We start from the raw sequence: 15,387 nt of genomic DNA, 5'->3' as shown, positions 1-15,387 counted from the left end.
GATGGTCCAGCGGAATACTACCATGTCACTCAAATTGATGGAACACTACGATATTGACACAGTATCGCAATAGCCGCTATGCTTGTAACGAATCGTACTCTGTGGCTTAGACAATATAGAGAATACACTATTCGGGTGCCAAGGCAAACTGTCCGATGCGTGGAATCATGGTAGATATCAGACTGAGTTTTCGTATTTGCATGAGAGCATAGGAAGATCCAAGTTATATGAGATGACCTATACTAAGGCACGGTGGACAAGAGTCAAGTTCACACAGTCACATAAAGGAAAACAGGGACACAATACGGCGTATGAACGCCGAAGGTGTGCTTTCGCCAACATTTCACGTTACCTTGATATCATTTAATATCACAGGCACAATCGCTGGCGCAGCTGGCTGGATCGCTGTTGTCGAGGCATGTAGCTTAACAGACGAGGTCATCGAGTGCGTCGCATAACGAAGCAGGGTCGGCCTCCTATCAAGCCTTATAGTCAGTACTTCTGCTGGATGGTCTATGAATGACAAAACAACTGGGGCCTCAGCTCCCTACCGTTCGCTTCCCAATGGATGCACCAATCTTTGCCGCGGGATCGTGTTCAGAGGTGGCTGCCACAAAGGCAGAAAAGAGGACGGCGAAGAGGACAGCTGAGACCTTCATGATGATAGAGGATTTATTTTGTGGAGCAGATGAAATGCTTTGGAGGATGTAATGAGATCGAACAGCTGGGGTGAGTACTCAGGTTAAATACTTGGATGGACTTCACTGTGTTATTGCCTCAGCAGAGTGGGAAGTAAGACAATGCATTCAGCGGCAAGGGATATCTTCAGTCAGCCGATGTATTTCTAAATACTCTTAGTGTGACCTGCTCCCTACAGTACTCTATCCTGACCGCGACACTGCCCCAAAAGAGGCGACTATCGAAATGCGACCTGCATGTTTGCCCCCGATTCACCAGCAGAGTTGAACTTTACTGGGCCATTTCAGTTAAGAGTCAGCCGTTTATTAAGAGTAGTACGGATGATCCATTTGCTCATTGAGCAACGACGATTACAAATGCGTTTTCATCGGAAATGCAATACATCCTGCATGAACCCATTCGCCCCAAACTATCAGATGGCTACACGGGCTTTCTAAGCCATTTCTTTTCATGCTAGCATCCGTGTGGCACGGCGGCATCAGGAGTGCATATACAATGATTTTCTGAAACAGGAACTAGATATTAGAGCATGAAAGACTGAACAGATTGTAATCATGTCACTACACACTGCCTTGATCATGCACTCATGGAGGCAACCATCCTGGTGGACACCAGTTTCAGCCTCCTCAGGCCCTTGCGTGCTGCACCTGCCTCATATTTTGCTGCAACTGTATCAGATACGGGGTAATAAGCCTATCATCTACTTTGTAGAAGGGGTTCACTGCAATCTAACTGCAATTTGGAATTGCAGTTAGTGATGCGGCAGGCAATAAGGTTTATGCCGCCAGATAGTCTCACCGTTATTGTTTCTTTTTGCAACCTTTCGCCGACTCTGCAGGATGATCATGCCTGAATAGATTCAATAGTATCAAAGATAAAGACATCCAAGAAACGGTCGCCAAGAGACTTACGAGAACAGGAACTTGACCCTAAACCAAAGAAATGGAAGATTTCAATGGGGTGGGTAGAAATTAACCCGCTTCTCTTAGTTGCTAAGTGGCTGAGTCCCTCCTTTACCCTACAAAAGATACCTGTGTTCCGCCACCGTCACCGATCAGCCAGCCACTGTACCTGCAGGATATCACGTATCACATCTCCTAGCTTACTATGGATTGCGAGACACGTAGACACAACCAAATGCATCCAACGAATTTTGGGCATTACCTGTGCTGGCTGGTAGCTAGTGTAGTTGAGACTCGCACCTTGTCGAAAAACCTATGAGTTGGGCCTCTGTGAAGAGATGCAGAGACGACATGGGATGTTTATGATAATAGATGTCTGCGACTAACGCACTTTCATGGAAAGTGGAAGGGCATCCCGAGTAGCAATAAAGAAGAAGTAGGGAGGCAAGGTTCTGTATTTATTCGACCACCGCATTTCGATTGACAGGCAAGGGTACATGGGCCTCGATACGTCAATTGGTAGCCGAGAAAACTGGATGTGAAGATCGTGCTAGACCGGAAATTCCAGGAAGATCAACCTAAGCAAAAGACATGAACGTACGGAGTACCTCAGGGCGGGTAAGATTGTTAGAACCGACCAGTCTTACCCCGTAGCTGCGATGTCGCTTTTGTCAATTGCGAGATTACCACAAGCGCTTGCTATACGGTGACTGTAAAAATGTGCCGTTTGCTTCATTGAATATTGAATATACATGGGACATACAAGTCTTTCACTAAGAATATGGTAAAGGTACCGTCGTTTATCTCTTTCTGACCATCAGATCCTAAGGCTTGTGTGTAACTAGGCTCATGAACTAGCTGAGTCCAGGGAACGAAATACAGAGAGAAATGGTAGATGTCTTACCTATTCCCGTGGTATTGTGTACTTCCCCATAATGGAGAAAGTTCTATCAACGCTCTCCTTGTGTCGGTCGTTTCATATCACAGCCCTACTTCGGTTACCACCGAAGACATTCATCTCCGTGGCACATGGACTATCTCCTGTCTTAGTGAGAAGCTGGCTCACTTCTTGGCATTCAGTGTATCCAATAGTCTGGATCTGAAGCATTGATTCACTTAAAGCAAACGTGTATCTCAGTAGACGTCTGTATGGGACAATAACTACATCGCTAGACAACGCACTCAGCTGCATCTGATTCCTACACATTATCCCCGACGCTGTCTTTATCATATCTGAAGCTCCTTCCAGATCGATCTATATCATATGCGCATGTCGTGGGTCTGAATGGCAGTTACCATCCAGTTTTACTGCTTGAATCCTGAATAATGGATTTTGCAAGGTATGACTCAATGTTAGGTCTGGCTTACTATCTTAGAATCGCAGCACAACGCCAGGGCTCCCCATTGCACTATCAGAGTATGGTGTAAGATTATCGCAGGGTTATTAATGTATTATCTATGCAGGATAAAGCTATTTAGTTTTCTTTTCTTCCTCCGGTTATTTGGAGATTAAATTAACATAGTATCTGATCTATATTTATAACGCTAGTAGCTTGATGTAACTGCTAAAACAATGCATTTAGTATTCTGAAGTGTCCGACGCACCCGTGAATGTCTTTTCTATAATACTAAAAGGCCAACACAAGAACCTGACCTCCAATTATCCATATAACATAAAAGATATTCAACAAACAAGACTTTGCATTTGCATAACAGTACAGGGAAACCTAAGCTATTAGGAAGAGCCTATACCGAGGCATAAACAGGCTAGATCAGTGGAGGGAACCAGCCGAATTGGTTTTGAACAATGTCTTGTGTATGTCACAATCTCATGTAGGGCTGAAACCGAGGAATTTTAAATGTAGCAACAAAAGAAGCAAAGATCACCACGCTGAACCAGTAGTGAAGCTTACAGGTACTTAGCGAAGGGATTACTGTAGCACCAATGTTATATCTAGGGATTCCTCTTATCTTTGGGTACTTATGTTTATGTAGCTGGGGTTTGCTCAGAGATGCACGTTCACTGCCTGCGGGTGATCCGCTTTATCACCGTGGTCACGCTGCAGACACGCTTTCTCGGACACTTCAATTCAGGTTATGCTACATCTTAAGCCAACTCCAGATATAATTCCAAGAGCACATGGTCCTATGGGTAATGGAAATATACACATAAGGTATGGAGTAGGGAACCTTTTCATGCACTGGTTTGATTCACTCAGTGAATGGTACGCACGTTAAAAGGAAAGATCAAGAAGCACGAAGGGGTTGAGTGAGATGATTGACTTATAAGAAATATTTGAATCGGGCAGAATATTTCTTCCACTTTTATATTACCTATAGCTTTCGTTTAGCTAGCAATGTGCTTATTTATCTTCTGGAGCTGTTAAGGTTGACGATGTCTGTGATTAAAAACCGGTTTCAGTAGCTGAAACACCTGCATAACGAGCTTGTTTTATATCAGGCGTGATCAGTTGAAAGAACACTAGTTCAGTTGTGCTGATTCAGTGCGTTCATCTGGCTCGTCAGGCCTGCAGTAGCTAAGCGCTCAGTACTGTTAATCTGGGCAACGTGGAAGGGTGATGCAGGTCCAAGAAGCACACTTTCTCTGTGTCTCGGAACATTGGTCAGTCCACCCTGTGCGAGGAAAATAGCAGTACCCCGAAGCTGATAATTGCGTGATAGATAAGTGGGACTGATACATTGTCCGCTTCAATCCCTCGGTCCGTCCCGGTCGTGTCACTTTGCATATGGCCTTATTGGCCTTACCTCTGACTGCAGAGAGAATGGCGTGATAAAAGAAGGTAATTGGCCAGATGCTAAACTAGATGTTCCCAACCAACGAAGTCAAAATTTATTAGGGAATAAGGAAAGACAGGCATGTTTATCGCCACCTTGTTGCATGAAGACTGCAGGTTGCAATGTGCATGTCGAGATTTGAGTAACACTATACTACAGGCCAAAGAACATGACTTACTTAGCTGCAGCAGATGAATTGCTATTTTAGGCAGAAACTAATTACTATGGAACGGGACATATTCATTCTGGTTTTGTTGATAGCAGTCTGGCCTACAAGTTGAGGCAGATTGGTTTTGCTCCATCTGTTCATGTAGTACTTATACACGTGTAAGCCACCCAACATAACTCGCACACGGCCAATCCTAATGTCGAACTATTTGAAACATTCCACGTCTTGGATGCCACCGATATATCAAAAGCTTTGTGTCAAGATTTAACACTCTCCCGTCGTCACCCAAATCTTGAACCTTCATTGTTTGACTTTCCTATGTACAGGATACAACAAAATCAACTTAGTCCAGTCATTGTATATCTGCTCAATCTCTGCACATATCATTGCCTTGACTTGAGGGCTGAATCCGTGTATCAGATAGGATACGATCTATTGACAACCACAGCCGCGGCAACAGTTTGCCGGATCAGTGGTATGATCTTCGTTGTATTGGTCCCAACAAGAGAGGCAGCACTCGCTAGCCTGTCCGGTCGGACAACCCTCGTCAAGGCTCTGTGTTACGACGAGCTGATAGTGATATGATACAAAATCCGCTAAGGAGTGCTCTGTCACCGGTTCCTTTACCTGTCGCTTCGCCATATCCTCGTTGGCAGGGTTAGCTGCCACAAAGGCGACGAAGAGGGCGGTGGAGAGGATAGTCAAAAACTTCATGTTTGAAATTTGGTGTCAGGGAAAATAGGTTTCCTGGTGGCTTGATATAGGGCTTAACTGGTCGGTCGTATAGTTGTATCTTGGAAAGCCTCCAGAACCGGGGACGACTTGTGCTGCTTTATAACCCAGGGACACAACTGATAAATGACTCAGCATCATGCAAGTTTGAGGTTTAGATATCCCTTCTTACCTTACGTGTCTATGTCACCGGACTTGCCGATTATGGGACAATTGCTTTTTCGGCTTCGGTAATGTACAGAGCTTCGGTAGCGCTTTTAGGCAGTAAGGTCTGTAGATCGAGCAAGGAGCCCACCCATTCGGCTCGACCACACCGATCCGTGCCGAAACCCCAGAGTCGTGAGACTATCATCTGCATCCGAGCGCAGATTTTGTGTAACCGTGATATAGCGGTGAATGAGGCTTACCTATTCCTTGAACCGTGAAATGGCAACTGGGTGGAAGTTATGGGAAGAGGCCAGAAAACCTCACCGGACTACCTTAAACATGAGAATCAGAACAAAATAATCCATATAAAACATCAATTGCGTAAGGCTGCCAGAAACTACTGATACTCCCACCAAAGTACCAAATATTCCGCATTAATTCACAATTTTGGGCGCATGCCCCAGCCAAAAGCAAATACCAATGAATTGGGTGGATAAGCTGGAAAGCAGGGCGCGCCAACATGAATGAGGATGTGGAAGTATTGCAGTGTTTTGATTCCCTCTACATAATACAATCTGTCCCGCTGGGTAGTCTCACAATGATTCGCGTCTCCAAAATTCTTCAAACCAGATACGATCGTAGATATATGCGCCACATAATCGTGGCAAGCTGAGTTAGACTTAATTGTTTCCTATAATACAGGGTGACTGACTATCAATAGGTTTCGAAGGTGTCTATGAGCGGGCTTGGTAACTTCTTCAATGGATTGGGGACTCGATACTACATGGTTTGGCTACCATGATGGATCAGCGAAAGGTTACGGTGCATAGGACAATGATATCCCCACGTTGATCATCGAGTTCTCTCTGACTAACCATCCTTGTTAATAGTCACAGATCAGAACCAGTCGTCATTACTTTGAACTTCACCACCAACATGCTTGAGAATAGGAAATCTGACTTCGCCAAGAGGCACGTTTCGATTGCATAACTATATACAGTTTATTGAAAATGACGGCTGACATCCTGTCCGGTGGACACGGTTTGGAAAGACTATGTCAGTACACCAATTCTGGCGTCACCCCTACGTGGTAAAGCACAGCCTAGCTGAATTTTCTGTCTCATACATTACGCATCCTTGCCATCGACCTAAATCTGATTTGTACTGTTTATAACGGTCGGCTTATCTCCAGAATCAAGGGCAGTGGTGGATTCGGCAATAGGTACGTTTAATCCATCTAGATCTTGACATAATGGTGTGGTAGGCAGATGTGGCAGAGCATCAGGTGATGGCTGGCTACAGTGAATTTTTCAGCATTTTCTATGAAGTCAGTGCTTCAGGATCGCTTTGAACCTTCTAGGTATAGTCGAAGATAATCAGCCTAAAGGATGGAATGGTATAAGTGAATGACAAATAGAGCTATGGTGGCGAGAAACATGCTAAGTCAAAATGATTCTCATCCCCTTACGCTTCAGCTAGCCACTAGCATTCTGATCCAACAATGTGGTAATAAAGAATGTGCTTTATCTATGTGTTACCTCAGACCGATAATTCACGGCGGTTCAACGACAAGCGCTTTGACTTCCCAGAAGCTGTGCTGAGAGATGGGTAAGACATAATAAAGATGCATTTCCATTCAGACACCGCGGATTATCTGTCAATACATTGGAAGACCACGCAGGAAGAAGAGGCAAAGGATCAGCTGACTCTGGCTGGGGTAAATGTCTCAACATTATCTGTCCCGAATGGGACATGATATGCATCATTTCTGGGGTAAGGTCATTGAGGATAGGTAGTAAGCCTGAAGGGCACCCGGGCTATGCATATATCGAGGTCCATTACAATGATACACTCTGAAAGCTTTGGCGATAAAGCGCCAATCAAGCTGTGATAATGAGATGCGTTGCTGGCTTGCCTTCCCTCTTCCACTTTTATTCTTCTTCTCACTTGTTACACATTGCCGATATTACGATTGTTGACCTTGATTACAGACCCTGTGTAGCTGCAGTACCTATCTGCATACCTAAGAATGCATGGACCGGTCAGGTAGCCATAAAATCCCTACTTGTCCACCTCATCCTGCTCAAAAAGAAAAAAAAAAAACGTTTTACAAGACTTAAGGCTTCTTCTAAACAAGGGATCCACTCCGGTGCAAGTAATTACCCCATGCATGGCCAAACATGACTCGCTTTTTGGATGGAGAGGGTCAACGAGGAATTTGTCATTGAGAGGCATGCTGCTAAGTGGCATAAGGGTCCTGAGAGACTGAGGGTCCGACTAACAACACTCGGCATTTAGTAACGTGGATAAATGAGTATCTCATTGATGTATTTGAATTGGGATCGCTGACTAGAGACGACATGCGGGACTTACATCAATGGTTATCATGAAATGATTCTATATATGTGCAGCGGAACAACCTCCCTTGCTTTCGAATTCACCGAAGTCTTTGACAGTAGATACAATGTTCCTGGCTGAAGATGCCGAGGTAGTCGCATAGCAAGAATATATGGTCTTGTGCTGTCTATAAAAGGGCCCGCCCATCTCCCCTGCTCTCGAATGTACCATCCACAGCACATCTTCCATATTCTTCCTATTCATCCACCTCCAGAGAACAAATCCCAAGAAACACTAGTTCTGTCAATACGAAGGTCTCGGCAATTCTTTCAGCTGTTTTTTTCACTGTCTTCGTGGCAGCCAGTCCCAGCCCTGTCACTGACAATGCTGCTACTGCGATCCTCAAACGAGCCGTAAGATATCTTTCGCAGCTACCCTGTCAATCTCAGTTCTCAATACAAGACTAATACAGTGAATATATAACACTAGACTGAAGCTTGTCCCGACAACAACGCTGCTCAATGCTGTGCAGGTTGTGCTTTGGCCATCTTTGGTGCTGACAGCTGCTGTAAAAAATGCGGTTGCTAGGTTCCCAAAGCATTCGATATTTACGTGGTAGTGAGGTGATGCTACTATTAGATCACCAAGGTGTGCGAGTGAACCTACCTTTGACCAGAAACCTTTGGAATCTTCTTTTTCCGTTATGAAATTCTGTTACTCAAGAGTATGTGATACAAGTGCCTCAGTATAGGTTTTTCCCTACTAGTGTAGGTTTTCCTGTACTGTCATGCAAATGCACAGGTAGTTTCGTTCACTTGGGACTCTTTTGCTCCTATTCCGTGTCCTTTGCCTTAACTCCAATAAATTTGCTCACTTGGCTTCTTTAAATACATTCCGTATACCAAGCACAAACGGTAAGATTAAATCCAAGAAGCCCTGGTAAATACCACTTTATAGGATTTTACCTTCACTATGTCTTTCGGAGCTACCCTGCTTGAGCTTGCACTATCGTTCACATACCTACGCAGAGAACACAATGGGGGTATCCTTTTTGTCGGTGGCTTTCTGAAACTACGGTAGTTAAAGAGGCTATGCGTATTATACTCGAACTATAGTGAGGTCAACTAACCCATGAAATCATTTGCTTGGTATTGAAGATAGTTCAGCTTTCTTGACCATCTAGTAGTTAGAAACATGAAGATTTAAGCCCATTGCTTACTGGACGTCCATCACAAAAGTAAGAAGCTTAACTTAGGACAGTTGCATAGAAGGGTCCTATTGATCCTCATAAAGTTAATTTATGTCCGGATAGAGATAACGTCAGCTCATATTCTCTCATGTGCCATTTCATCATGGTTTGATCGAGATGTCCTTTAGGAATTTTCAAAGGTCCAGCCGTCACCAAGGCAGCAAAGAGGAGTGTGTTGATAGACGAAACGCTCATTTTGATTCCTAAGGTGCATAAAATGGGAATACTTTCACAGGTGGAGTTTTAGAAGCCGGAAATGTTAGACTAATGTAACACCAGCGCTATGACTCCGCTTTTTCTAGGACATGAGGTTTCACTACAGAGGGTAGAAAGCAAGGGAGTTCTTGTGGAAAATTTAGAACCAATCCTCTGACTTCCTGTGATTCACATTCAAGGGATGACACAATGCGGTGCCTACATTCATTGCTGATCTGATAAGGAGCGGTCTGCTCCGATCGGTAGGTAGTACAGGCTATCATTCTGCGGCAGAACAGTATTGGATGCTGAAGGTAGGCCCTCCATTTACGTTGAGGAATATATGATGTTAATCGATGGACACATCTCCATGCCTTCCCTTTCTCTTTCTTAATCCCGGTCTTGATTAGCCTGCCCCTAGATGACGGTCAGACGACCAAGGAGTTACATACCATGTCATAGTCAGCCTATGTTTCTATCCTTTCTATAGACAGGCATGAATGTGCTACATATATCCTGAGCTTTCCTATCAGTTGCCAGAAAGGGGATGGAACATTACAGTAAGGATCGTGGGGTAGTTCTGGAGACGTTGACAGGAACTGCCAAACCACACGTCTGACAGCATGCCATTCCCAACCCACACCGCGGGGGTGAAGAACCCGTACTCGGCAACAAACCAACCCTTGATGATCAACGATGATCAATGGTGACAGAAGTCTCCAGGTACAGGTAGGCATGTTCAGCAATTTTCGGCTCCACACCCCAACCTGCAGTAAGACATAAACACGCATTAGAAGGTATACTCCCTTACAGCACGGACAGTATAGTAGCCGAACTGAAATTACTCTTTCTCCCTAGCCATTTCAAGGTATGACTGTAGCTAGCAATATCATTTGTGATCCGGCAAGAGCTTAGGGGTTGTATTGTCATAGATGCTTAGTGCTGCAAAGTTCAACAAGCTCCAGCCCTAGTCCTCAGTCCTCAATCATGAGCCTTCTTACCCCACCCAAGAGGAAGCTAACTTCGACCTTAACTAGCAATAAAGGTATATATCCAATACGGTGGCAGCAGTTCGGTAACATGCGCGGTGCATCGGTGCAAGCGAATCCTGCTCAAGGCCCAATCATGCGTGCCTTCCCAATGGGCACTGAAGTATGTGACTTTGGAAGTGTGATGCCTCCAGGTAAAATGAGACAAAAGTAGTAATGATCCGCTACGAAATTCCAAATTTCTATTCCTGCTCGAATACTGAATCTCGGTCTTATCTGTCACGAGGTGTATTAAATAGCTGGCATGCCGATTGCAACTAGCTCATATCTAGATCACCCGCTAAGACGTACTGATGGCCGTGAGGGGCCAATTAGCTCGTTTCCTGGGGTCCCGGGTGTCGGGCGGTTCGGGCCTATTCCACTGTCCCCCAATACACGTCTTGTTGGATCAGAGAGCTTGCCACCCTGCAATCTGACCCAAAAATGGATAAGAATGATCTTTTGTGCTAGCAAGGAAAGTCTTTAATGGTGATGGTTATCACCATGTAAAGTGCAGTGCAAAGCCAATCAAGGATTTGTTTTATTCTTCTCTTTGCTACATATCTGTCAAGATCGCTGCCTCCTAGTGAATTCTCGGCAGAGATACAAGCCTTCTACTACCGGAGGGTAAATATCTCTAGAAATCGAGTCTGGCGTACCTCTCCTGGTGTTCCATATTTCAACTTCTATGGTCTTTAATGCATCTTTATCTGGAGACAACTCAAGGTCATACTGGACATCGTCGCGGGATGCAAGTAGAGAACGTCGGGGATAAAGGCATGTCCCAGTGCTTCTTCTGGTTCGAAATCATAGATTTAGAACACCAATAGAACTATTATCTAAACTAGACAGGGAGTAACATATCACATGAATTCATCGTAGTAGTAATGCCCAAGACTAGTCATCAACTCTGCAACAAGGCATGTAAACAGTTACATATCAGCCTCTGCATTCACGTAAAAGCACAGGAAAATCTGGTTGACAGGGAAAACCTGCACTGAGGCACAAAATCCAAGCGAAACATATCATAAAGACGTAGATGAAAGGACGAGCTTGTTGGAGTAAGACTGGGGAAATCTGCAATTTTGCTCGAGTGGTCCCCTAACATCCACAAGCGTAGCAACATATAGGTCCATACGACGAGCTTGCTGATGGCACTTTTTGACAGGCAAAACAGCATTGGAGTGCGTTGAGATCAGGACAAGTACTGATGCTCTATTCCGGTACCAAACCAAAATTATCAGAGATCATACAAATAATTACGGGGAAATGAGTTCTTACGCTGTCCTCGCTCGCAACGGGTGCACCAGCCGCAAACCCAGCAAAAACGGCAGTGAGAATAATTGAAGAGACCTTCATATTGAGCGTATTGAGAGTGGGGGCGAAGGGAGTTGCCTGGGCGGTTATAGCAATAAAAAATTATATGAGCGTAAGGGAAAAGGATTGAGAGCTGGAAGTATGACAATGTTCTTGATAGATGGAAGGCTGCTAAGTGAGAATTCAGACCTGGGGGGTCGGGCCTTAAATATACGAATAGAGACACCTACTACCATAGATACTGTAATCAGTAAAATTTATTACCCAATCGATATATCTCTTGTACTGATTGGTGCGGGGTTCTTAAACCTTTCAGCTCCTTTGTCAATCGCCTACTTAATGCTCAGGTGCCCCGTTTAGGATACCTCAGTGAGAATTCGGAGAGACACCAACTGCGTAGCCACCACTTCATTTTCCGAATATATGCTAGTTTCAGCCGATCTTCTCGCAATGTCTGTAGAATAGTATTATACTGCCAAGTGGACCGGAGATCCCCTCAACTTGAGATTACCCGCGATAGCATGGTAGTAAATTCTCCAATGACACCCGTGGGAGAGGCTAGTGCGGGGAGATGCATTTAGTCTAGTTCTCTTAGCCTACTTATTTTCAATCCCCGAAATTGGCAGTCCTAATGCATTGTTACTTTAGATAGGAAACAAAACCATGCATGAGGTACGGTGGCAGGGCTGCTATTCATCCAAGCGAAAGGAGACTTGACCCATCTACCTTTCGAGTTATCGACAACTCGACTTCATGTGAAAAGCATTACATAATATAACGGTATTTGCCATCGGCCCAAGGTAGGAAATGTAGATGGTAGTAAACAACGCTGGTAGACCTAGGTCTACCATTTCTTGCCGAGAAAGATTCTCTCTGCCTAATTGATTATGAGCTGCCATACGATGACCAAAGGATTGTGGGCAGTGAGGAAGATCAAGCGCCTAGTCTACATACTATATTACCGGCCCCTATCGACTATGGACAGTCGGAATTTAACAGGGAATTGAAAATGCTCGCGGAACACTGGAGTTATAGCAATTTGGTTGAGTGAGCCATCTCTCGCAATCCAACAATTAGAAGGAAGGGATCCCATAGCATGCCAATCCATGTGGAAGATCATTTCCCATCAACACTACAGTGGGTAAATATCCTAGACATCTGTGATGCCCCCGTCAAATATTCTCCATAGACGCTCCACCGAGTGTCACAGAACAAGATAAATAGATGTGGACTAGCTGGGTTCAGCCGCACTCAGCCGACTCTGGAGTGGCAATGCTACTACGCAGGGTAGATTAAATTAGCTCACTCATTGGATGTAGCTCGACTGCATGATCCACTCATACGGTTGAATTATACATACTAGTATGGGTAACTTATTGTTTCGGTATATTATCACACTTCTAGCTTTTGGCTATCTTTCCCCAAGAATTTCTACTTCGCCACTCGCATCTAAAATGTTAGCAAATGCAGCCAGTTGTGCTGCAGATCATGCAGGCTTTTTACCTACCCGCCAGCAAAACGTGTGCAAGGGCCGTGGGCCAATGAGAAACATGCCAGCGATATCAGAGACCAGCTCACCGTGCAGTCCAAGCACCAAGAGAAGTGTTCGCCTGCTGTGCTGTAAAAGGAAGCCGTAGTTGATGATCTCTTCCTGTCAAGCTGCGTATCTCCTGCATTCTCACCCGAGTCGGTGCAACCTGTCTCCTGCCGCATTCGCGGCAGGCTTCAATGCGCTCGTGATAGGAGATTACCCCGCAGGTCGAACTACATTGGGGCACTCCGCAAGCAGGAAAGGCAAAAGCAAGAATGAAACTATTGAGGTGGCTTGGTTTATCGACCCACCCGTGCGGCTGAACGGCTGAGGATACACATGCGTCATTGCTTCTGCCATGCTAAGTGCCCGAACTCCGGCAGACCAATGAGATGCTGGCTGAACAGCGTAGTCAATGGACTACGAAGTACTTAGACTTGTCATTTTCAAATGAACCCTGCTTTGATAGGGTGGTGGGAAGAAAAGTCGGTAGCTTTATAAGTGGACGGGCTCTTGGGATCCTGCCCACTCCCTAAGCATCGGAAATACAATTTCGACTCCTTTTCGGCTTCTGGGTAGCGGGACCCTAATCTTAAGATATATAGTGTCTGCAAGATATTTGTCACTGCACAATTAGCCTGTGTCACTAGCGACACCTTCGGTCCGTCCTCAACAACAAGAGTAGATATTGGTTTGCTGCTATGACAACTTCCTGTTTTGCCGAGAAATTATATAAAGTATTTAAAAGGGGGTCTGCAAGATGGCAAGTTACGTTGGAACCTTCTCGGACATGCTATCCTGAAGTAGGGGGATGGTCGATCCAAACTGGCACAGCTTCTGTCTCCAAACACGGCGATAACGGTATAGCTAGTATTTGCACCAATGATAAGACAAAAAGAAAAGGGTGAGAGGGAATGAGGGAAAGCTAAAGAAAAAAGAAAAAAGAAAGAAAGAAAGAAAGAAAGAAAGGGATGACAGAACTGAACAGGGAAGAAAAGTTCGCTGTGTCTCGCTGGCAGGGGACAAACAAACATGTAGCCCAGTCCTCGGCATGTGGAGGGTTCCACGAAGAGGATTACCAGTATGCGATCGACATCTGGACGCCGGAATTCACATTAATACACATGTATTCGAAAAGAAGATTGGGAGAAGGAGTGCACGCTATAACGCTACACGGCATACACTAGCTCAGTGAGGGGGGAGGACAATCACTCTACATTAACATCACCCACCACCTTACCACATCCTTAGTGTGGGGATAGAATGTAGGTCTTCTATCAATTTGGTGTCGTACAACATACTCATCTAATCAGTAACCTACCAGTACTAGGGAACCCCTCCGGAGCAAGCAGGAACGCAACGTCATCCGCATTTTGGCAGCAAACATGTTGTACCCCAAGGCTCACCCAGATTCCTTAAGCATTTGTATGCCTCGTCCACTTCCCAGAAGTTGAAGGTGTCTCCGTGAATGGGTGAAGCCTCCCTCCTCTCTTTCATGCCAGTGGCATGCCAATGTTGCTTTTCCTCTGCAGCTCGCCGGGTCATTATTACCGAGCTTTTCTTTCGACCACACCTCTCCGGCCCCTTGTCCACGCTAGCTGGACTCGTACTACTGTGGTCTATGTATCAAAGGACATAATTTGAATTTCGCCTGTGCGCCCTGCGCCTATTCATGAAAGGCTCCACAGTCTACATTGCTCGGATACTCAGGAAGGAAAGATGGTCATTACTATGAAAGAATGTCATCGGACTCGGCCTTCACGCAGAACAGTGTCAAGACGAAGGGGCAAAGTAATATGGATTTGATCTATCTAGATCTCAAGAAGATGGTTGGTGGTTGGGTTGAGGTAGTGGTCAGAGGCCACGCAGGAAGAAGAGGCGAAGGATCAGCTGACAGCTGCCTGGCTGCAGTGAATGTCTCAACAAACAGCATAGCGAAGTAACCGAGAATCAGGCCCGTGGCCAGTTTATCATAAAGCGTTCACGCATGACATGGATACGTATCCGAGTCTGGCACTTTTTATCACCATTTTCTAGTATCCAATGCCTTGCTCATACTATTATGACATTCTACCAAGATACGGTACAGCCACGGTGCCTTCTGTAGCAGTTGAGGATATCAATACGGAAAGATCACTCACTATAACTTCCGCTAAATGTCAGTGTTGATAGCAATTACTGTATTGAGGGATGATTTAGAGATCTAATGACTAAGATTGGTCTACTGGTATAGATCAAGAAGCTAAGTATCTGACACATTTGAGATAAGGCTACAATAAGCTTGG

The 15,387-nt window shown here is 45.0% G+C and overlaps 1 protein-coding gene across 1 annotated transcript; it reads right to left on the bottom strand.

The window, feature by feature from the left end:
• Nucleotides 1–4,088: 4,088 nt before the first annotated feature.
• Nucleotides 4,089–5,280, bottom strand: BO79DRAFT_218181 (uncharacterized protein; the record flags this gene model as incomplete). The annotated part of the gene is made up of 5 exons (XM_025683403.1): nucleotides 4,089–4,265; nucleotides 4,368–4,417; nucleotides 4,576–4,596; nucleotides 4,672–4,699; nucleotides 5,194–5,280. 5 exons carry the CDS (start codon nucleotides 5,278–5,280, stop codon nucleotides 4,089–4,091), a joined length of 363 nt encoding a protein of 120 aa, XP_025539173.1.
• Between the last annotated feature and the right edge of the window lie 10,107 nt (nucleotides 5,281–15,387).

The sequence above is a fragment of the Aspergillus costaricaensis genome, assembly GCF_003184835.1.
Source record: "Aspergillus costaricaensis CBS 115574 unplaced genomic scaffold BO79scaffold_17, whole genome shotgun sequence".
NCBI lineage: Eukaryota > Fungi > Ascomycota > Eurotiomycetes > Eurotiales > Aspergillaceae > Aspergillus > Aspergillus costaricensis.
This window is presented reverse-complemented; position numbering and strand designations above follow the sequence as displayed.